Source organism: Acanthaster planci, linkage group LG11 (assembly GCF_054643075.1).
Source record: "Acanthaster planci isolate LZ-2023a linkage group LG11, COTS_SCS, whole genome shotgun sequence".
NCBI lineage: Eukaryota > Metazoa > Echinodermata > Asteroidea > Valvatida > Acanthasteridae > Acanthaster > Acanthaster planci.
In genome coordinates, this window is record NC_141787.1 from 15255707 (window position 1) to 15278337 (window position 22631).

The following is a 22631-nucleotide window of genomic DNA, read 5'->3' on the forward strand; positions in this document are numbered from 1 at the left end:
TGTAACGGTTGCAGTAGAACACTGGACATGTACTGTACAAACAGTACCTGCTTGTCCTTCATTTCTGGACCGAATGTACAGAGCCCATCTGTGACTTGTTTGGCTTCAAGCCATACAATCTGATGTTCTTATTCTGAAAAAGAAATCTCCAAAGTGAGGGATCTAACATCTCCTTGATGTAGAAACATCATTGCTTAGATTTACATGTTCTCTGTACTGTGATTTGCCAAGAAATGAATGATTTCTGCAAAGGAAAGGTCGAACCTACTGAGTCAAAAAGCTCCAGACTTAGAGCCCAGTAAACGTGTGTGCTTTAATCAAACAGTGTTCCATTTTCTTGGTACAAACAAGGCACAAAAAAGGTTGTTTTGGCCTGCAGCTAAAAACAGCTAAAAAGACTGCAGACAGAAGCCAGTTTTTACACCGTGTATGTTTGTGCCAGAAGTAGGAAATGTCATTAATGATTTTTTTTTAAAGAGAGCAACCATCTTCATCTTATGAAAACCTCTCCACCTGTCAGTACCAGCATGTGAGTTTAGACGGTAAATCTTTCAAAACTGCGGTCGAGATTCCTCTTTGGTGTTTACATTGTGAATCCTCCAAATTTGGAGACCAGATCACAGGCTACATATTGTGCAGTTCCAAGTTGTCCAGAGTACGTGCCGTCCACTCCAATATCCTGTCACCTTTTTTTGCTGGCTGCAGAAAAATACATTTGGCTCTTTTATTATTAGGTTTTCGAGTATTTTTCCAGATGTCTGAACTTGTTGCCATTTGCTGCAGAACACTTCCACTGTCTGGGCCCAGGTATTCACCTCCAGCATTTCTGCTGGCAGTTCTGCCCGGTTTCTCGAGCTGCGTGCTTTTTTGGGGCAGAGGTATTCGCGCAACCGCCAGTCACCCTGAGTTGTTTGCTTTGAAAACAAAGAGTCTGCGGCGTCGCTAATTTGTTTGAAATTGGCCGTGATGACAATCAGTTGCAGCGGTCTAGTGCATAAATTCATCACGCAGACGAGTCGGTCTCTACGTATCAGTATTTTTCCCTGTATCACAGTGGAGAAGAGACCAAGACTCGGTGAAATCAATGTGTATTTTTTTGGTTTGGAATTCATTAGTATGCTTCACGAAGATCGCTCAAGAACCCTGCGGTCATTACATATGTGCATACTTAACTGCTAACGTGACAATCTCTGTCTCAGTTGTCAAGGAAGATGATTACAACACTGATTGCTTTTGCCCAGAGCAGACAGATGTGCATGTACATGCAAATTACCCGTGCAAGATAAAATTTCCGCAATTGCCGCTCGTCGGTGATGAGGTTCTTGGTTTTTGTTTTTTTTCTGTAATTTTGATTTTTTTTTTCCTGGCAGGAACTCGGCAAGAATGTGGACGAATACAAAGGTCACTATGATTCGGAGGATCAGATGGAGTGGGCCCTGGTACTGGGAGAAATTGAGGCCTTCACCGAGGTGAGAGGGGATACCCAAGGGATGAGAGAAGACAAATCCCCCAGAGACACTTCCGTTGATTCACCAGTTTGTCCTTCGTTCGCCATCCACTCATTAAAAATCTGCCTATTCCTCCGTGGCAGCCTGCCAGGCAGCTACTGGTTTATTGTTTTTGCTTCGACTCAAACTACAAAATCCCGTTTCTAAACCCAGTTTTAGTCTTGGAGTAGGAAACTTTCAGAACATCCCAATCTCGCAATGGTAGCAGCAGATTCTCTGCACCGGGAGACAGAGCAGACCCTTTGCCTGTGACGTGATATTGAAGCCGTGCTCACATCAGTCAATAGACAGCACTTTTCTGAATCGATACCCAACTGTAATTGCTTGTAATGCGCAATTGGTCGTCGGTACTCGAAGTCAATACTCCCAGACTCTCAAGGCCATAACATATTTTGCACGGAGTGCAATGTGCCTCACAAACTTTGTGTACACAAAACAGCACTGTACCCTGCTTACATACGTGTGCTTCAAGTTGGAAAAAAAAAATGATAGAAAATATTAGACGCCTGGTTGCAGACCCTTGTTTCTAAAAACTTCTTTGAATGACCGCTGTACCTGCAGGCTTGCGGTATGTACTGTTTATTCATGTACTGTACGTTCGGCATTGTTCAGCATTGTGTGATTGTGAACAAACGTTTGCCGGACAGAGAAGCATGTTCACATCATCTTTGTTGGGCAGTGACTTTGTTAAGATTTACACTGTCTGGGGGCAGCAAATGAGGACTTGTGTGGGAAGTTTGAAATTGGTTTTAGGTCAGATCTTCTTTGTTTGAGACGTTTTTCCCAAAGAAACACTATTTAATAAATGGCATTGTAGTTGCGTGCACATGTTCCAGTTTTTAACCTCAGGAATCGCCTCGGGTGTGTACAAAATCATAAGAGAGGTTTGAGGATTGCATGTGTTGGAGGTGTTTACTCAGGAGTAAAGCTTTCAGATCACAGGTCTCAAGGTCGGCAAAAATTGCATCATTCCAAGCCAAGGTTTTATTTCAGGCCTTGCCCAGTCAAGAAATCAGCCTCCAACAGGATGTCTGAATCATTTTTCCAGCAGAAGTCACAAACAGCAGTACTTTGCATCTCCGTAAGCCCATCTTCGCTCGTTGTACCTCTTTAAAGAAGAATGTTCAAGGTCCCCCATCCCTCTGTCTGTAACGGTAAATGTTTATCCACGTATTCCAGCTAATCTGCAATGATTATTCAAGGGCTCATGTTGTCTGCCTGTCGGCACAACGATGGTTCCGACAGGCCACCAGCCGACAACGGTTCCCATAACACTCCAACCCAGAGTGCAGCCGGGAAGTCATTGATTGATCTGCCGTGTCTTTGCATTTCTGCCAAGGACTTTCCATCTCAAGTTGTTTTTTTGTTTTTGTTGTATTTTACTCTTGCCGGGTTGAAAGTGACCTTTGAACGAACTGGGAAAGGTCTATTGATCGGGGGGGGAGGGGATGGAGGAGGAAGATACAACTGCCAGCCGGGGCGCAATTGTTACTGTGTCAATCTTAGTTCTTTTTCCTTCATGGCAATTTTTCTGTTTTGAGGTATTCCCTGCGAGCCGCGAATACCAAAGATGTACAACCTGGTTATAAATAGGCATGGTACATGCACATGTATTTCCGTCTGATGGATTTGGCACATGTCCTCAGGAGTAAACTCAACGTACTTCCATTTTTTTTTTCCTTTGCATAACCTTTACGGGGAGGGGGGGTAGTTTCTCTCTGTTGCTTGTATTTCACAGGCAAAACGACAGGCGAGGTGTGCGTGATACGCAAGTGCACATGGGTGAGAACTATCAAGAAGTGATAGAATGTAATACACTGCCGATGTCTTCGAGGTTTGAAGTCTCTAGGCCGAGTTGTCCCAAGAAATGGACTCCATATGTCTTGTGAAAATTTGAACCATGGTATCTCCATGGGCTAAACATTACTCACATGAGAAAAGTGCCACGGCTTGATGTAAATGTATGTGTGTCAGCTAGTCTTTTTAAATACAAAAACACTGTGCCACAAAACACAGGCTTCCCCCCCAACTTGGACAAGTGCCAATGTCCACAATTTACAGCAATCCAGTATCGTTGCCCAAATTCTCCCTTTGAAGTGTTTGGCAGTCCTCTCAGCTTGGCTTTGAGAGACAGATTCATTTATTGACAAACAGCATTTCAATTGAATTAAAAATCCCCCACCCCGGTTAGGTAAATTCCCCAGTGTCAAACTGAACATTTTTTTCCCCTCTTGCCGAGGGCGGAAAAGAAAAAAAAAAAAACGAGGAACAGCCAAGGGAAAAATTAGACTAACTGGGTTATCATATTGCCCTCCCTGCGTGTTCGTTTGAGGTATTTCTCTCGCCTGACTTCACCAAATATTGAATTCTTCTAACGCTTTCAACACAAGCTTGAAAATGTAGTACCATATCGGTTCTCTCTTTTGAATTTGCCCGGAGATATTTTTGTAAGGAATTGTTAAAGGATGTGGGATATGGAAATGTATTAGTTTTCTGACCACTTTACTCCTTTTTAAATTGGTTGAGCCTGAAAGGTTTTTGCCCTCTTAGTTTACTTTTTATGAACACAGTTTGACTTTTTTCCCTTCAGGGAATTAAAGCTGCAAAATTGAAACTCGTTCTCCAAGATCGTCTTTACAGTCTTGAAGTGGAGGAAATTCATGCGTAAAATTTGTCGTGTACACAATGATACCTGTTGACTTGTGCAGCCTGCACATTCAATGTAGTGGTGACAGGTTCATCCCCATCCAAGCTGCCCCTGAATTTTTGACCGATTTGTTTTCCATAGAGAGTCCACTTATCATGATAAGCAAAAGAGTGCCCAAGCCGGATTTGAACCTAGAACCGCTTGAGTTACATATACATTCTAGTGTTCTACCAAGTGGGAATCTAGCCCTTCACGCACCACTGTCCACCCCCCCAAAAATTTATAGACACCTTATGCATGTTCTGTGAATGTAATGGATATCTAGTCATAAGTTGACATTTTTACCCTTTCAGGCCGACAACATCATCACCGTGTTGGACAGCAACTCGCGAGCGGTGACGTTGACCTACAGACTGGCCCCGGGTGTCCTGCCCGGCCTGGACACGAGCTCACCTGTCTACCTCACGTTACAGGAAGCGCTTATTGTGGGCAACTGTCAACAGCAGGTGGGCACACGCTATGGGCTAATTAGTTATACGCGAGGCTGTAAAACGGACAGATAAATCTTCATGTACATATAGGCCATTCACATTTATGGCTTTGAATCTTTCATCAGTTCGTGTAGGTGCTTAAAGGACTTTGAAGTAAATGTGACACAGAATTTTAAAGCACTGGGTTTGATTCAGTTAAAGTTTGACAAAATAAGTGAGCATTATGGATCTTTTCACCCCTGTAGTCATATTTTGACTTGAAGTAAAGGGGGATATGCATGTAAAGTTGTGTTTTTCAGGTTTTAATAATTAACCAATAATCAGTTAGTTTTATGTTAACCTGGTTATTGTTTTGCAGTCTGGTTGAGAAGCAGTCATAGGTTAATCACAATTCCATTTCAAGTCACCAGGACTCAAAGTCAATTCATTTCAATAAACTGTGGCTTTCATTGTTGTTGTTTGGCTTTTATTTGCAACCAGATACGTAATTTGATTTGCTATTTATTTGTGATGTACTTGAGTACTGCTCTGCAGGTTATGCATACTCAAGTGTGACATGGATATTTGAACCACATCTGCAATTGCCCTAGGAGTGTTTTTTTCCCCTGTGACTCACAGTCATAGTGCAGTGCTGGGCATCGACACATGTCCAGCTTGTGTAAGCTTATTATAGAGGCTACTCATTATAGCGCTCTGGGTCGGGACAAAAAATCAATGCCTTCCTCAACGCCGCCGGGGAGATTGATGTATGATGATTGGCACCTCCTTGTACAGGTGAAGTTCAGCGAGTTGACCCTTGACATGTACAGGATGCTGCAAACTTTGGAGAGGGAGCCCTCGTCCAACGACCACATCACCTCACCGCAGCATCACAATGTAAGCAAGTCCTGTCTAGCAGTGCGTCACGGTTTCCAAAGACCGACTTCTGCTTGTCACACAGGTCCCTGTTTCACAGCATTTGGGCACGTGATCGTCTGGTAATGCTGATTTTGTCTTGTAGGGTTCTTTTTCCAATTCATTCAGACAGATACTTTACAAGTAAGCAGACCTCTGAGTGCAAAAACTGAGACAAACTGAGAAAAACTGACAAACTGAGACAAACAGATCAGTGGATAGGCAGGCAGAACTAAAGGACTTGCTGTCGCGGTCAACAAATAAGCATGGGATAATGACCGAAGCTCCTTTTGGTATCGTGACCCGGCCGTGATCCCACACAAGGATGTCCTCAATGACAAGCCTCTCTGTGTTTGTTGTCTCCGCCGCCCAGGATAATAACAGCAAGCCACTGAAGCGAGACAACCCTCACAAGTACCTCCTCTACAAGCCCACCTTCAGCCAGTTCTACACGTTCCTGTCCGCTGGATTCAAGGTAAGGTCACACTTGACTTGTGGCTTGCCCCTGTACTTCAGTTCAGCCTGGGCCAGTTCTATATGCAGGCATTTCTGGTAATGAAATCAAGCATTCTTCAATTAGGCCCCCCCCCGGGCACTGTAGCTGTTAAGCCTGAAGCAACCTGTAGAGAGGAGACAGTGAGCAGCAAGTTGCAGGCTTAGACGTGGGAGGCAAACCCCAGAATGCTCTGGGCAAAACCCACATAATTAGGTACTGTTAGGGAGGGAATTAAACCTGGGCCCCAAGGTGAATGGTGAGGAAAGAACAGCGATGCCAACCTAGCTCCCCGTCAGTCAATATTGCTGGATTTTTGCCTGGTACCCAGAGTATATTTTACACATCAGTTGTGACAGATAACAGATGGTCACCAGTCGCACTTAGCTGTGCTGGGACTAGAATTGTCTAACCAATGGAAGATGCTGCTTTACTGTCATAATTTGCACCAAATGAAAAAAAATGTCCACAACCACCAAATTGCAGTACAAGATGTAAATTCCAAGAGAATCTTGGTTGATAAGTTACCCTGACTCATTAACTTGATTAAAATCTGGAACTAACAGCTCTATTCCCAATGGAAACCTCAATTTGATTCACACTCCACTCATCAACTTGTTCACACCAGTATTCTTTGAATACTGGGGAAAGGTATCTCGATATTCAGCAGTGTATCCTAAGGAAATTGTCAGCTTTCATCAAGATGCTAGATACTCTCGTTGACAAGCTAATATACATCTGCATGTAAATGTAAGCGGGACCTCTATTTTAAAGGAAAGACCTCGCTTTATCGCTGGAAGCCTGTTAATTTGCTAGCTTCTTCAAGGAGGAATTTTTGTCGCAATGTATATGTGTTGAAGAGAAACGCATTAGGAGCAACTTTGAGGTTTCTGTGTGGCTAATTAGAGGCCAAAGATTGGCCAGGCCAGAAGAAGTGCAGACAAAGTTTGTCTGTTGCTAAATTTGCACAGGTCTTCTAAAGCAGAATGTGATCAAGCCGTGGTACCCAGCCTGAGGAAGATACATGAGTTACGCGAGTGGTTCTCTGGCAAGCAGTGAAGTTTCTCGGTGGGTCTGTGTTAAGATTCTTTCAAGGAAGAGATCATTACATTGGCAGGGCTCTCCCCACGTACAAACTTACGTATCGGGTCCGATACGCAATTATTTCTGCCCAATACGCAAAAAAATGGGTCCATACCCATTTTTTCATCCCCGATATGTACAATATAATAATGATAGTATGGCTCAGAATTATCTTACATAATGCAGATTACATGTCCGGAAACTCTAGATGAAAAAGCAGTTAATAGTCCTGCATGTTTCCATGTACATGTACAGACTATTGGTAGCCTACATACTACATGCATTGTGCACCACGAGTTGGCGGCCACACTGCACACCGTACATAGTACATCGGCACCGAACGTTCCTCGTGGTCGGTGTCGCATGAAATCTGAACTTCCGTCATGGGCGTCGTACATGCACCCACGTGCATGTGTGTTTTCTCTGTGCCGTGTGCTCAATATGCTACTGGGGCTGCATTTATGAAGGTTAAAATTTTATACTACACCATTCGCAGAACTTACAACATCGACCCCACACACGTTTTTGTTCATGGCGGCAGCCGTAGCCATGTATAACAGTACTAATGGCATCTACGATGGGGACGATATTTTTCTTTGCCATATCACGGCGCTTTGTCTCACGCACAATGGCAGAAACGCAATCAAAGATAGGCTCTTTTTTAAGCCAATAACATCAGCAGTCCGGGCAGAGGGAAACCCAAAGGCAGACGAAGCAGCCACCTGCAGCACGTGCACGGAAGGCGAAGGAAGGTCTGATCAGCAAAAACCAAGGGTTGAGCATGTATTAAATTAAAACTGAATAAACGGGTGTTTAAATCGTTGATTAAAACAGCCATTGTATGTTGTTGCATGTTTTTAAAATATCCAAAATTTAAAAAAATATTGAATCTCTTATGTTTTTTCTGGAGAAAAAGTACTTGAAAAGCCCAGGAAATGCTCCAAAATGCAGCTGAGAGCATCTAAAGTCCAAACATTTTCGGGGCCCCTTGGGCGGGCCCCAAACCCCGCGCCATGGCTTTGCAAAATGTTGGTAAACCACAATGGAAAACCCCCACAATTTTGAAAAATCCTGCAGCTCTGCATTAAAATATGCGCATTATTTGTCACAAGAACTGTTTCTGGGCTGCCAACCTTTTCCCCAACTGTCATCCGTCGAGGAAAAAACGAGAAAATCAGTGGTGAACGTGGTTTTGTCAGCCCCATGTCTAACGAGCTGCTGGTTTGTGAGAGAATGGGTCCCTGCAGCAAGACACGTTTCCTGCTAATTTGTTTGTTCTGCTTCTTTCTGAGCGTCCTACCTTCTTGATGGTGACCCGGGGCGTCTGTAGCACCATTCGTTTCACTTGGCAAGATCCCCCCCTTGCAAAAACATGCGGAACAATGCAGGCTATTTCGACTTGATGAAATTATGGTAAACCTGGTTCCGAAGGGAGGCCAGGTAATGTGCCGCCTGGCGGGCTCCGTTTGACAAATTTTCAGTTGGGCAAAAGGAATCATTAAATAAGACAGCAGAGCCTGTTGAATTTGAAGTAATGATTCAGTCTTTATTTGCAGCTTGTTTTTGTAGAGTGGGATTTTTTTTCTGTCCATTTCTACTTGGCTGCCTGTTCAGTTTTGTTTGAGACATCTGGTCATGCTTTGGATGAGAAGAGGCCCACTGATGTGAAAAGAAGTACTGCAATTTTGAAAGAGGAACTAGTTTTTTGAAAAATTGTGCCTGGAGTGCCACATAATTGTAGTTTGTGCATGAGGCAAAACTGGGAATTAAAGCCTTTTTACTGTCATTTCTCGTCAGTCTGAAAGGAGCTTGGTTTTTACAACAAATTCTGTTTTTGTTTGACGAAATTGTTCAAAAATCACAGACAGGACCATCCTAAATTAGCGTGAATTTGCCAGCAATTTCTTTTCATGATTGTGATTTTCCTGTCTTTTTTGTTGTGCCTCATCAGGAGCTTCCAGCCAATGCAGCCCTGCTGCTCTACCTCTCGGCGGACGGCTCGGGGGGTCTCAGCAAAGGAGAAGATGGGGCCTTTGACTCGGGGGGTGTGGCCACCAACAACAAAAGGGAGGGCAATGACCAGCCGCTCATCAAGAGGTCCAACGTGCTCAAGGAGACGCATTGGTATGTCAGCCAAACGTAATATCCTGTGAGAGTTTTGGCAGTAAAGATGATGGATGGCTGTTTGGATGGCTTTGGTGTCCCTTTTTAAAAATCTCTGTATTTATTTCCTTCGCTGAAAAATGCTTTACAAGAAAATATGTGGCTGAAGTTGAAGTATCCTGTTACTTTATTGATTGACTCCTGTTCACCATGGAGGAAAATCCTTAGAAAGGGTCTGTCATAGCTTATGGAAGTCTTAGACAAGTATTGAAAGGTGTCAGACATGGACAGGCTTATTCATAGGTAGAATTTAGGGCAGTTATCAAGTGTTAATTTTTATTTCTTCATTCCAGTATACACCCAGGTGATTTGTACCCATTCACACGAAAACCGCTGTTCCTGGTGATCGACAGCCCCAACAGCCATGCATTCAAGGTAAGATTAGCTGCCAACTTTCAACTAAACCTGAGCGTGAACTGCTAGACTGCCAATCCAGTGTTCCATCAAATCAGCCATCACGCTCAAACTCACAAAATAGTTGTCACCTACCAGCAACGTTTGTATGCAAATGGATTTGAATCACCTCACGGTTTCACCTCCCTTTCTGTCATACTCCCGTCCAGAACTTCCCCAACCTGTTCGGCCAGCCCGTGGTCTGCCTCATGTCGCCCGTCTCCCTCCCCGTCACCATCCAGGACCAGACCCCGCAGAAGGGCAACCTCTTCACCATGTTCCTGCACTCCCCGCTGGTGGCGTTCTGCTACATCTGCGACATTGCCGATGTGCCCTTGCAGCTGTGGGAGAACTGCCAGGCCATGGTCAACAAGCTTCTGGGTGAGGTGGCAGCCGGGATCAGCAAGTCCAAGACCATCGGTGGGTTGGATCAGCAGTCTTAAGAGAGATTGTTACTCCGTCCATCAGGAAGAAAAAATGACAGAAATAACCCTTGCCCCTAAGGACATCTTTGTATTGTTAGGATCCACTTACATAGATGAGCGCTTACGGCATTTGGCTTGGTGAAATACAGTAGTTGTCTATGGGCTTTTGTCCGTGAGAGCAGACAAAATTCCCGATAGGGTGACGACCCTCAGTGTTGGGAAATCCAGGGCAGTTTTTCACATATGTCTCGAGACAGCATGTTGTGGCTAATCACGTTGCATATGATGTCATGTCTTGACTGGCATGGCATGAAAGCTTCCTGTTGTGCCGTCAGTGCTTCCCGCGGGGTAATGCTTTACACACAAGAGGCAACTTTCCACCTTGTGTGTAAAATGTGCCGATTTGCACGGCATGCCACTTTCCATTATCACTCGTCTGTGTAAATGGTTCACTAGGCCTTTAAATCCTGTCTAATGTAAAAGTTGGACTGTACAGAAAATTGAATCTTCAAGAGTAATGTATGGAAAATTGAATCCCTGAGAGTAATGTGCATGATTCAGTGCTCAGAACGACGGCAACGTAATAAGATTGCTACCTCTTAAGGCCACAAAGTGGCAAAAAATGAACACAAAGATACAGGCTAAATGTTAGTTCTGATTTTACCCGACAGACCACGTCTTCATGCAGTTCTACGGCGACGAGTTCCTGAGGCTTCTCATCCTGCGCTTCATTTTCTGCTTTGCTGCTCTGCGCTACCATCGAGGTTTCAAGGTAAGACCCTCTCCGCTAGCTGGACAGGGGAATTCAGTTACGAGTGCCAACTGCATTTTCCATTCTTCAGTGTGAGAGAGTTCAGTGTGTCCCAGAATTTATGGTTCTTTTTCCCCTGTAACATGCATCAGGTTGCTTCCAATTGGCCTAGTGTCATATTTAGGACAGGTTCCCAGCACTGTTGGTTTGTGTGATTGCTGGAGACAAGCACATTGTTACCAATTGCTACAAACTGCCTTGCTTAGGGACACAAGCACTTTTTGTCTGACCTTGACTGGAGACCTGACTTCATGCCTGCAGACAGGGACAGGCATCAGTACCCCCAAAAGTCAAAGGGTCTTTTTGTGCTTCTCCGCTTTCCTGCAGGACGACAGCTTCTACCCCCAGAGTCACCCCGAGCTGCGAGGGCACGATATCCTGGAGTGTAAGGCCCTGCATAAGCACGTGCTGGAGCTAGCCTCTATGCTGGATGTCCGGCCGCTCTTTCTGGATGTCAGTGAAACAGACTGAACAGAAACCGCCGGATTCGAAACCGAAAGGGTGGAACTTTCACGGAGGACTTTTCAATGCAGGCATTGAGTGTTGTTTTTTTGTATTCTAGATCACATCTGTGTGTAAGAAAGTCTTTGGAGTGGTTTGCGTGGTGCAGCTTACTTGCCTGTGTCGAGAGTACCATGCACTGTCATGCAGAGGGTGACGAGAGTAGTCACTGTAATAGGCTAATATGGCATCAGGTATGCCGAGAGTTTGAACTACGGATTGTAGAGTTGCACCGTGCACATCTTGCCGGGGGGGTCGCAGCATTTGCTACAAGTTGGTTGGTTAATGCAGAATGGCCAAGAAATGAGCAACCCGTAAATAGGGGCCAGTGGAACGCAGCTGTGGGAATTGGATGAGACAACCACGGGCTTCCCTCAGGTGAACAAAACATGTAGCGGTAGGTTACCACAAAAAAAAACAGTCCGTGCTGTTTGATTTCTCCATCTGTGTAAGGCCCAACCATATTGGTTTTCTTCATGGGTTTTTAACCGATCTTGTTTACATCATCACGGTTTGTGTATGGTGTTGTAAAATTGAGGTATGCATGGATTTTTTTTCCACGCTGCTTGATTCGTGATTGGGTAAAGATTGACCGACTCTGGACAGCAGTTAGGTGACGACATCGGAGCAGTAACAGCAGCTGCAGGATAAGTTGACTGACGCCCTAAGTGGACTTTCAAGGTTACCAACAAGGAGAGGCCTGTTTGCCATAAACCAGAAGTCATTTAGTGGCAGGCAATAAAACCTTGGCCAACATCTGTTCTGGTCTGGCCAGATGCTTGCAAGCATACAACCTGCAACTTGAAAGCAGTCGAAGCGTTTTCAATTCGGGCCAGGTTTTTGGCCGGGGAGTTTGTCAACGCCAGCATGGTGGCGCACTTTTTGGCTCAGTTGAAGGTGGGATGACCAGTGAAGAGCAGATTTTCAGGAGCTTGTGCGTTGTCATGGATTTGTGTGCAAGGGCTCTGTGCAGGGATGGTAGAGGGCGCTCTTTGGTCTAATTACAAGATCTGTGTGGGAGGGCACATTGCCAGTCTGGACTGGATAGCACACGTCTGAGTCAAGGGAGCATGCAGATGGCACATGTCTCACCTCACACAACACAGCAATGTTTCACATTTCTGTCTCTTGAGGGCGCTGTCACTCATAACCCATCAGGGATAGAAGCATCCACAAGTCAACTCCACCCAGCCTTGAAAAGGTGCTGAGCGTGCAGTGATTTGAGACAATTCATGAACTAAGGAATTTGTCAGAGTTCAAGTTAAAGCAGTAACAATATGTAAATATTATTTATGTGAGCGTAACTTTTGGTAGGCACTGCTAGTTTACAGTAATGAAAACCATAGTTATCAGATCTTGTGTACTTAATTCACAAAAAACCAGGTTTGGATGTATTCATTTTATCATTTTAATGCACAAGTGAACCGAGACCTCTGACAAGAACAACGATGGATTTTTAGGACGTTTAAATCCTTGAATCCTACATGCTAATAATGCCAAAGTGAAGATGATACATGTACAAGGCAGGTACATTAATAATTTAACAAGGACTGCTCTGAAGTTACATGTATTTGCAAGCTTACTTGGACAGATCTCAAACCTGCAACAGTAGTTCCTTTTGTAATTTGATATGCAAACTGGACAGCTGACCCTTGCGAGTGTGGAGGTCGAGTGGGTAAGACAGCACTTGTAATCAGCAAGGTTGCGGGTTCGATTCCCTACTTGAGAGCCAGCTTGTGACTTTTTTCTGCACAAGCTCCCAGAAAAATCTGTGTGCAGTGTTTACCATAGTGATGATGGAAGAAATTCTTGAAAATTAGCATCTGTCCAACACAGATTTCACCTAGCATCCAGGGATGGCGGCAATAGATAAACATCATGACCCTCTACACCCAAATAAACCAGATACCTTAAAACCTACAGGTCTGGCTGTGACATGCCACTTAAATAATGCCTCTTGAAGTTTAACATATTTTTTCTTCCTAAAGTTCTCATCCACTGCTGCAAATTATTTGGTCATCTTACATGTACATTGGATTTTATTGTATCATATTGTCCATAGGGTTTTAACGTACATATTTAAATGATTCTTGATGTGAGTTTGAAAAGAGCTTTTATTCTCTCCAACTTGCTTTAATTGGCCGTATTTGTTGCATGGTGTGGCCGATCTAATCTTAAAACTGTAAAAATCTGAACAGTTGGTACACCTGTTTTTGGCTAATACTAATCAAACAGGCCAAATTTTCTTTATTTTCACAATGTTCGAACTTTTTTTTAAGGTTTATTTTTAGGGAATTTTATATAAACCATGTCATACGCATCAAATGACATCTCCATCCAAACCATTATTTATTCACATCCATGCCACCAACCATTGTGAATCAGTTTGTTTGAAAACATGATTAACTCAAAAGTTTGAAATTATACATAAAGTGTTACCGTATATTTCATTACTGATGTATCCATAACTTTTGCACTTTTTAAATCATTATCCTTTTTTGGTTTCCTGTTTTCTTTGTCACTCTGTTTGGTAACTTTCTGGTGCTTTCAAAGCTTGGGCTTTCATTCACATTTTTTAAAAGCTTAGACCGTATGGAGTGGGCAATGTGGATAGATTTTGTTCTCACAAGATGTCTGCCATTGTTAAATTGATAAAGCACCCGAAAAAGCCACAGAAGGATGTTTATTTATGACTTGATAAAATTGGATTCTCAACAGGACCCTTTCTGCATTGATGAGCACTTCATATCTAAAATGCTTTTTAAAATATCACTATTGCCATAAGTTGTAACCTTAGAATGACTTTCAAAATTTACTTTAACTATATGATAGATGTCACCACCCACTAAAAGTTTACAAGCAATACCAAACTTTGACACACCCTAAATAAATCTGCAGCCAGCAGTCAGCCAAAAGCAAGATAATTGAAATAGATTTTGAACCCTGCATTTCCAAAGTCAGACTAGAAACCCTGGCAGAACCAAACGCGGCGCTATACGATCTTTGGGCACAACTGGTCCTAGCCAGCAGTGTACTTCCCTCACTGAATTCCGAATCAAGCTACTTGTACACTTCATGTCACACACAACATCCTGCTCAAACGGCAGGCAAAGCAAGGCACTGCCATGACAACTATTCCATTCCAGAAAAAAACACTTGAAAATACTTCTTTCAGAAAAAGCCCACAGCCACCACAGTCACTTTTAGCTGCATGCAAAGAGAACGAAACTCGGCTCAGACTCTGACTTGTACGCTAATAGGAAAAACCTTTCAAGAAGGCATGCTCATTTGAAACATATACATTTACAAGGGTCCATAAAATGTACATTGCCACACTTTGAATACATATTGCTGCCCATAATTATAAACTACTCATTCGTATTTGTTGCAGGAACTAATATCAAAATTGGATTATTTCCTAAAAGGACCTTGACACACACACGCAGCAGCTACAAACTTTTCAAGGTCAATATGTATCAGCACGTATAGAAGACCAAATCTGTGACATTGAACTTGGAATGCACAAAATGACAAAACACGGTTGGCCTTTTAAGGCTGAGCATTCCACATTTTCCTAACAACTTGTTTCTTGACACAAAAGTATAGAAAAGCTTAAATATTTTGGCAAAGATTACGTAAGGCAACACCAAGTCACTCCACTTTCCTTATTTAAAAATTGCTTCATCCCTTTAAATCTTTGTAGTACTACGTGTTTCACAGATCAGTCACTTTAAGTGTGGGGCCCAATTTCATGGCCCTGCTTAGCACACGATTCACGGTAACAGACGCTCCACGTGTTTCACGGAGACACTAAGCAGTAAGTGCAGCCAAAGGCGTGTTAACCTTGGGAGGCAAACTGCTTAAACTTGGTGACGTAACAACAGAAATCTCTATGTGCGCGCAACCTTTAGCACAACCACGCCAAGCACCGCCGTGAAATAGTGCTATAGTAAGCACTACTTTTCTGCTGTTGGACAGCTCCGTGAAATTGGGCCCTGGTCTACAGTCTAGTATATCACAGGTATGGATAAGAAAGCCATGACATATAACCAAAAAGTATTGTTGATATTGGACCGAGTTTAAAAAGAATGGATTGTAAATTAAGTTCCTAAATGTTTATCGACGAAAGGTCAACATGGAATGGATTACACTCCTTTGTTAGAAGCCATTCTTTTATTGCTGTATTATGCTGCAAAATGATTAAGTGTGCAATGTACTGGAACCATTTCTCGATTGTAGGTTTCAATGTCTCAAAACTAGTGTCTCTCATTGGAACGGGCTAGACGAAATTTCATGGCATTTCCCCGGACGACATACCTCAGAAGTGTTTTGGAATGCTTAACCTAGCAAATACCTCAAGATTTCTTACACCCTGCTGCAAGCAACATTTACATGTACTTATCACGATGCCAAAAAGGTAAGCTTTTTGGCATTTGAAGAGAGAAAGTGCTTAGCGATGCCACAGAATACCACCGGGCCCACTTTCCCATTCAAAGGCGTACGTTGCACCCTAGCCCAGAAACAGATGGCTGGTGAGATTTCAACATGGTATATTGCATCTGTCGGTTACTTCTGAAACTTTGAGAAATGTTCACATAACAAGTAGGGTGAAACACTGGCAAGACATGGAGGCGTAGTCAGATCTGTGGTATTATGACAAACAACTATGCTGACATGCATCACTCGGATCAGCTTTACAAATACTCTCAAATGACTGGCTTTGGGAAGTACATGTAGTGTGTAGAATCAAGTTTTTGTATTTTGATACACGATTACAATTTGAGGTTTACGATTTACGGCTGAAGACTAACAGGTGTGAGATGGGCTTGTTCTTGTCAGACTTAATCTTGTTCCAGTTTTCTTTCCGTTTTAAGATGCCATCCAGTTCAGAAGGTGCGGGACATAGTATGTAATGATGATGTCCGCACCTACAAAGAAAAAAAGCAGAGTTGGTAAACTTGAAAAATAAAATGATTCTGCTTATTGAAATCACCGCCTGGAGAATCTTCTTGACTTTCATTTCTGTCCATGAATACCATGCTGTATAGTTTTTTACATGTCTAATCTAGATACCATCTCGGTTGAACTATGTGAGTAGACAACAGGGTCGTGGGTTCGAGTCCAGCCACTGGCCTTTCTCCTGTGTCCATATAAGAGGCGGTTTATTCCTTCTCTCGTTTCAATCCACGGAGGAGGAATGCAATGAGGGAGTAACCTATGACAGACAGGCACGCTATCCATTGAAAGAAGGAAACGTTCTGTCAATGACACGCAAAGAAACTGCGGTGATGGAGACCGAGACCACTTCTCGATGGCATTTTGTGGCCAAAATGTTGACAAAAGGCAAGATATAAATCATCCAACTTTTGACAGTCATCTTGACAGCCAAACGCCAAAAATACCTGTTGAAAGTCGTTCAATATTTGTACAACATTTCTCGTGACCTCAAAAAACAGATAAGGGATTAGCCGTATATACACACGTCCACCATCGGAGGCTCAGGAAACAGTCCATGATTTAACCCATCAGGTTACTCCAATGGATATAGGTAGCCCATTCATGTTTGCATAGCTTGTGGTATAAGCCATGTTTACTGGGTGGGGAAATTTTGAGGAAATGGTATTCCAAAGAGTGGTTACCTGCTCGTCTCATTGCTGTGAGGGATTCCTGGACAGCCGATCTCAGATCCATTGCTCCTGCTTGGCTTGCGTGATACAGCATAGCGTACTCTCCGGACACGTGGTACACAGCCAGCGGGATCTCGGGATACTGGGGCAAAAGGAGAAGCACACTTCCCGAATGATATGGGGGGTCTCTTATTTGATCAGCAGCAGCAAACGGACAGCTTTGATGAAAGTGGACTTTGCTCCGGCGGTTGGCTCCAAAACTGACCCAACCAAGGTGTAGTGATGTAGTGGAAATGACCTATCCTGTAATGTGGGCTATATGTGTTAGACTTGATGTGGGCCGTCTTATGACAACCTTCCCTTCAAGCTTCTTGATTTGCTTTGAATTTATACTTCTACAGTGGTTGTGTCAGGGTGCTGGTCGAGCCCATCACAAGTCAGACACACGCCAGGCCACAATGCTGATGAACAGGGACAGAAATGCCTTTCCCGGCTCTTTTTCATAGCTTCAGTTGGCACTGGATGGACTTCAGGGGACTTGTAAGGACTTCTGCCCAACTTGTGAGGACACATGTTGGACTAGTGAGGACACGTGTTGAACTAGTGTGATGGATTGTGAGGACTTTGTGATAGACTCCATTACTACACTGCTTTGCATCCGGTTTGGCATCTCGTATTCTTTCATTGTGAGACACCAAAGAAAAGACATTTCAACATGACTCAGGCTCTGTCCTACCTTGTCTTTTGTCTGTTTGATGATGTCCAGGTATGGCATTCCTGGTTTAACCATCAGAATGTCAGCACCTTCAGCTACGTCTCGCTCCTGAAAGAGGCAAAACAACATCAGTAAGACCATACCGTCTTGCCTTCTACCAAGAAGATTATAAGTAAGACAGATAACTTTATCTCTTGCTGTTCTCTGTCAGCTCATTCCTGTGACTGATATGATTCGAATTTCAAAAGTCCTTTTCAACGTCACAGTGGCTTTTGAGGCTTATGCTTGGACTTTATGAGTCTCGGCTCGTTGAGAGTTTCAGATTAAAGCAAGGGTTCAGGCTACATCTGCTGCAAAATCCTAATCCCTGTGGCCATCTTTGAGAAGCACGCTTGTACTCACAGAAAGATGCTTCGATCTTTCCTGTGTTACCAAACTAAAACAACAAAATACATCCCTGACGCAGGTGTTGCATGCAAAAAGTCTACTGGCCCATTCTGCTGCATCATCAGCGGGCAGGATGCATCCGCATAAGCAGCAGATGTGTCTCACTTGTTGCATAAAGCTCGGCTCGGGAGAAAAGATTGAGGGGGGTTCACACTTTTGACTTGGAAGAACCCTGCATTTACCACAGCTCGGCTGGCCAGTCCCTTGGACCCAGGGGGCAGCTGGTAGCACTTCCGGTCGCCAAATGTGGGGGCCGATTTGGCAGCGCTCCGGAACGGTCCGTAGAAACTAGAAGCAAACTTGGCACTGTAGCTCATGACTGCAACCTGTGAGTTGAAAGTTTGCGGGTGAAAATCCTGGACAGGTTTGGAGGGGATGTTTGTGATTTGATGCCACACTGCAGTCGCTTATGGCTTCAGATGTAATGTAAAATACATGCTACTGGTCATTCTGTGCTTGGTGTATGAGCCACCGATGGCAGTGCTGTCGAGCACTGTAGAGAACATACATTATTCTGGTCCAGGTGTGGTTCAATCCACTTCGGATGACGCTTAACAGGTTAGGTTGAGTCATGGCCCATTTCTGTAGAGCCTTTTGGGTGAATATTGCACTCAGCAAATTTGTTTGCTAAGCAAAAACAAGCTAACTAGCGGCACTCTCCAGGAAACTGGCTGTAGGTTTAAACCCACTTCGTCAGTTCTGGACTCAGGTAATCTCCACACTCACCTTATCACAACTACGCACTACTTTGTGAAAAGTCATAGATTGTTCCCTGCCCCGCACAAGGGCGTGATTTAGATAGCTGCTGCAATGTGAGTTTTGTGAGCTGGGCAAGAGATGAGATCAGGACAGACTAGGTGATCATTTGCAGTAAACGCTGAACTCAAATTAGATGCTGGTACTGCAGTTTCTAGCAACGAAAGCTTCTTGGGCGTGCTTACCTTGCCTTGGAGTTGATTGCGTATCAGAGTTTGTTTGATCGCACCGACGCGACCGTCCATCATGTCGGAAGGTGCTACCACGTGGCATCCTGCAAAGAAGACGAGTTCTCATGTGACTCTTGTGAAGTAATAAATAATTTCTAAACAACAGACAACCCAACATTTTATGTAAGAATAGTTTGACATGTGGCCCACTCGGATGGATTTTTACTATACGGTATATTTTATACTGCATATGTGACAATAATAAATCCAATCAAAACGAAATGAGTCACAAGTCGCCAGAGACACTTTTGAGTTACAGGCCTGAAAAAGAATCAAGAGCAGTCAATTACTGAGCTTGTTTTAAAAGAAAATTGGCCTTGAGAAAGGCATTTACCGGCCACTGCATAGGCCAAGGCCACTTCTGACAGCCGCGAGATGCTGGCCTTGTTGTCAATACTTCCATCGGGCATCAATATCCCTAGCAAAACAGGAATAAAATCAGACAGAGAAATATCAAAATCAGACTCCGAACTTTGGTTTGAAAGTGAGTGGGGTGCAACAAGGGGTGGAACGATTAATGAAATCATGAAGTCTTTCAGGATGAAATGAAAATTTCACTTCCATCAGAAGAATGTGTTACTGCGACTCGATGGTCTCATCTATTCATATTTAGATGAATCTGGTCACATGATCACAGCATCCAGTGGTAGGGACCTTTTCAATCGAGTGCCTGGCACACAGGAAGAGACAGGACATGTAGGTCTCAGCGCGTCCCACGCCAAACACACATGAACCTATGTGCACATGCCACACGTCTCCATCAGAGAGACATTGTTGCTAAGTAAAAATACATGTACCATCTCTTGTTCAAGCATGGAGAGGGTAGGTAAGAAGCCCCCCTCTCGAACCCTACACAGAAAAGGGGCAGAGCTTTATTAAACCCCCATCACATAATCTTCACATCATCTGCAGCCTGTGAGGGTTTTCTTGCACCGAAATCTTGCTTTTCACTTTTCAGAACTTAGATCTTGGTTCCCGAGATGCAAGGCACATCAAATTGTTGGAACTCAAACTGTTGCACGTACCACAGTGGCCATGGTCCGTGTAGGCGCACAGGCAGACGTCGCAGCACACCAGAAGACTTGGGAAGCTGCTGCGAATCTTCTTGATGCCTTGGACCACGGGAGAATCTTTCGTGTCAGCCTTATGACCTCGGCTATCCTAAATTGAAAGTACAAAAAAAAATTGACTTTACAAATAGATTGAAGGGACTGGCTTAAACTGAATGAAAAGCAGATCTGCTGGCAGCTCTAACTGCGATTGGCTCGGGGAGGATTGTTGAGGGCGCTGTTTTGGCTGTCCTAGAAAAGCCAGAGGAGGGTACCGATGGACTGCATAACATTCTCTGCGAAACCTTAGCATGCAGTCTGCATAATCTAGCGGTACTGACACAAGAAGAGTGGAAGTGCACGTCAGTTGTGCAACTGCCGGCAATACTAGTGAACATCTTCTCGCTTGAACAAAACTGTAACTCATTCACTCAAGCAGAGATTGAGACCGTGGTGAGTTGTCAAGTCAAGTCACCATGGACGAGTTGCACTGGCCTCAAAGCCAACGCTATTGTACTAACCACCGTCATTTGAGCTTGTCATAACAGCGGTCTGACAGATATTCTACCGCTAAGAAATCAAACTATCGTGGTCTTACCTTTGGCATATTTGTAGGAACGCCAAACAATAGGACAGATTTTAGTCCCATCTTCACCAGCGGTTCCAACAATTCCACCAGCCGGTTAACACCGTATCGCGACTGACCAGGCAGGCTGTCTATTGGTTCCACTGCATTCTCATTATCACTGTGGATAAACAATGGATATGATTGAACATACCGGCAAAATAAGAACGCAGAGAGAATACTAGAAAAAAAAATGTAGACTAGACAATTCTATACACTAGACATGATAGGGTGAGTGGGGTATGTAGGAATTGATGACATATTGCAGTAAGTTTAGACATTCTGTCGGTTGACGTGTCACGGGTATTGCATTGACAAATCAAATTTCAGGTTGCAGCTTACGTGATAAAAATTGGATAGATCAAGTTAGAAGGATCAATGTGGACGTTGCCAGACTGCCATGTCCGCAGCACCTCGTGGTGTAAACCACTGTGGAAGATGTGGTTCTGAGTTGGAGCAAACATGGCGACTCTGATCTGCATGGTGAGAAAAATCATTATTTAATAAATGGATGTTAGCAGTGGGAAGAGTTGTACACATAGACATCACTTCTTATCCTGTGCATAAATCCTAGGAGAATAGCCTGAAAATTAAATGCTTCAATATTTTCACTGCTAAATTTAACTTCTTAGTATAGGCCTACTAGAGGAAGGACATGTTATCACTTTCTGATGATTAATTTCCCACATGAAACTCTTACCTCAGCATCAACAACCAGTTTAAATTGCTTCCCCAATATTATTATTATTTTATTATTATATATTTCTAGTAATGACCCCAAGGATTCCTCAAAAGTGCCCCAGGCACTGTAGCTCGCAAGCCTGCAGAAACCAGTAGAGAGGAGACAATGAGGGGCAGTTACAGTTTTAGAGGTGGGAGGAAAACCCTTGAGGAATATTCTGGGTAAAACCCACGGAATCAGGTAGGGACTGAAAACCCAATCCACATGTGGACTGGGCCAGGCCAGGATTCGAACCCAGACAGCAGAGGTGAAAGGTGAGGAAAGAACCACGACGCCAACCCGACTCCCCAATTAAAGACATTTAATGTAATGTATGGCGACTCCGAGTCCATTGCCTTGATTTGAGTGTACTTCGACTGGTCGCGGCCCCTCCCAACTCAGCTAATGTTGGCCGGCCACCTGCCTGGCCCATGGTCCAGGAAGGAATTGCATCGTCATGTATCATGATTCTGTAGCTGAAGCAAACAGGACTTCACAAGAACCTTACTCACATTTTCAATGTCAACTCCACTGATCCGTGCATAAAAATCCTCTGGATATGAAGATCAATATTTAGAGCTTCGAAATTTCCGGAAATTTTCACTCGGGTGGGGTCACCACTGGCATGTCAAGACTCCCTCCTCGCGCGGCTTGTTTGTCTTGTCAGCCAACAGCTGACGCGCCGACAACGGCGGCCGGCCTGCATGCTTCGCTTTATTAAAAAAATCCCAGGTAGAGAAGTAGCGCCCTCTAGAGTGAATCCAGTGAGACGGTGATAAGAAGCCTTCATGCATTCCCCAAAACTTTTCAAAACTAATCCAGGTCGCAGATCCATAAGGAATATCAAACTCTGACAATTATTCGTTATCATAAAAAAAGCTTAGTTTGGAAAAGGCAAGCAAAGCATACTAAAGCCTTTTTTCCGATCAAACCCATAATAACTGAAGACCAGTCGATCGGCAAACAGGTCGAAGAGCCTAGGTACAGACGAGATTCGAGGCAAAACTCGACAGTCACTTTAACTTTATGTAGCTTGATTTTAAGTTTGTTCC

At 43.8% G+C, this 22631-nt stretch overlaps 2 protein-coding genes across 2 annotated transcripts in view; one reads left to right on the plus strand and one right to left on the minus strand.

The window, feature by feature from the left end:
* scai (suppressor of cancer cell invasion) overlaps positions 1–16402 on the plus strand; it is a 47788-nt gene extending 31386 nt beyond the window's left edge. Inside the window, exons 6-14 of the mRNA XM_022229399.2 lie at positions 1371–1469; positions 4509–4661; positions 5421–5522; positions 5914–6015; positions 9068–9240; positions 9573–9654; positions 9843–10092; positions 10769–10869; positions 11236–16402. Coding sequence (XP_022085091.2) covers positions 1371–1469; positions 4509–4661; positions 5421–5522; positions 5914–6015; positions 9068–9240; positions 9573–9654; positions 9843–10092; positions 10769–10869; positions 11236–11379 — 1206 coding nt within the window. The 3' untranslated portion in view covers positions 11380–16402. The remainder of the gene's footprint in view (positions 1–1370; positions 1470–4508; positions 4662–5420; positions 5523–5913; positions 6016–9067; positions 9241–9572; positions 9655–9842; positions 10093–10768; positions 10870–11235) is intronic.
* Positions 13735–22283, minus strand: alad (aminolevulinate dehydratase). The gene is made up of 10 exons (XM_022229400.2): positions 22092–22283; positions 21201–21334; positions 20832–20979; positions 20210–20345; positions 19519–19602; positions 19140–19228; positions 18381–18524; positions 17773–17859; positions 17049–17178; positions 13735–16337 (listed from the first exon to the last, which is right to left on the minus strand). The coding sequence occupies exons 2-10, from the start codon at positions 21320–21322 to the stop codon at positions 16279–16281; spliced, it is 999 nt and encodes a 332-aa protein (XP_022085092.1). The 5' UTR covers positions 21323–21334; positions 22092–22283; the 3' UTR covers positions 13735–16278.
* Between the last annotated feature and the right edge of the window lie 348 nt (positions 22284–22631).

Coding starts and splice junctions, on each gene's coding strand:
- alad (XM_022229400.2), bottom strand. CDS start 21,322: ATGTTTGCTCCAACTCAGAACCACATCTTCCACAGTGGTTTACACCAC. Junction 20,346..20,831: donor TTCCTACAAATATGCCAAAG/GTAAGACCACGA, acceptor CTTTCAATTTAG/GATAGCCGAGGTCATAAGGC. Junction 17,179..17,772: donor TCAAACAGACAAAAGACAAG/GTAGGACAGAGC, acceptor CTTTTGCCCCAG/TATCCCGAGATCCCGCTGGC.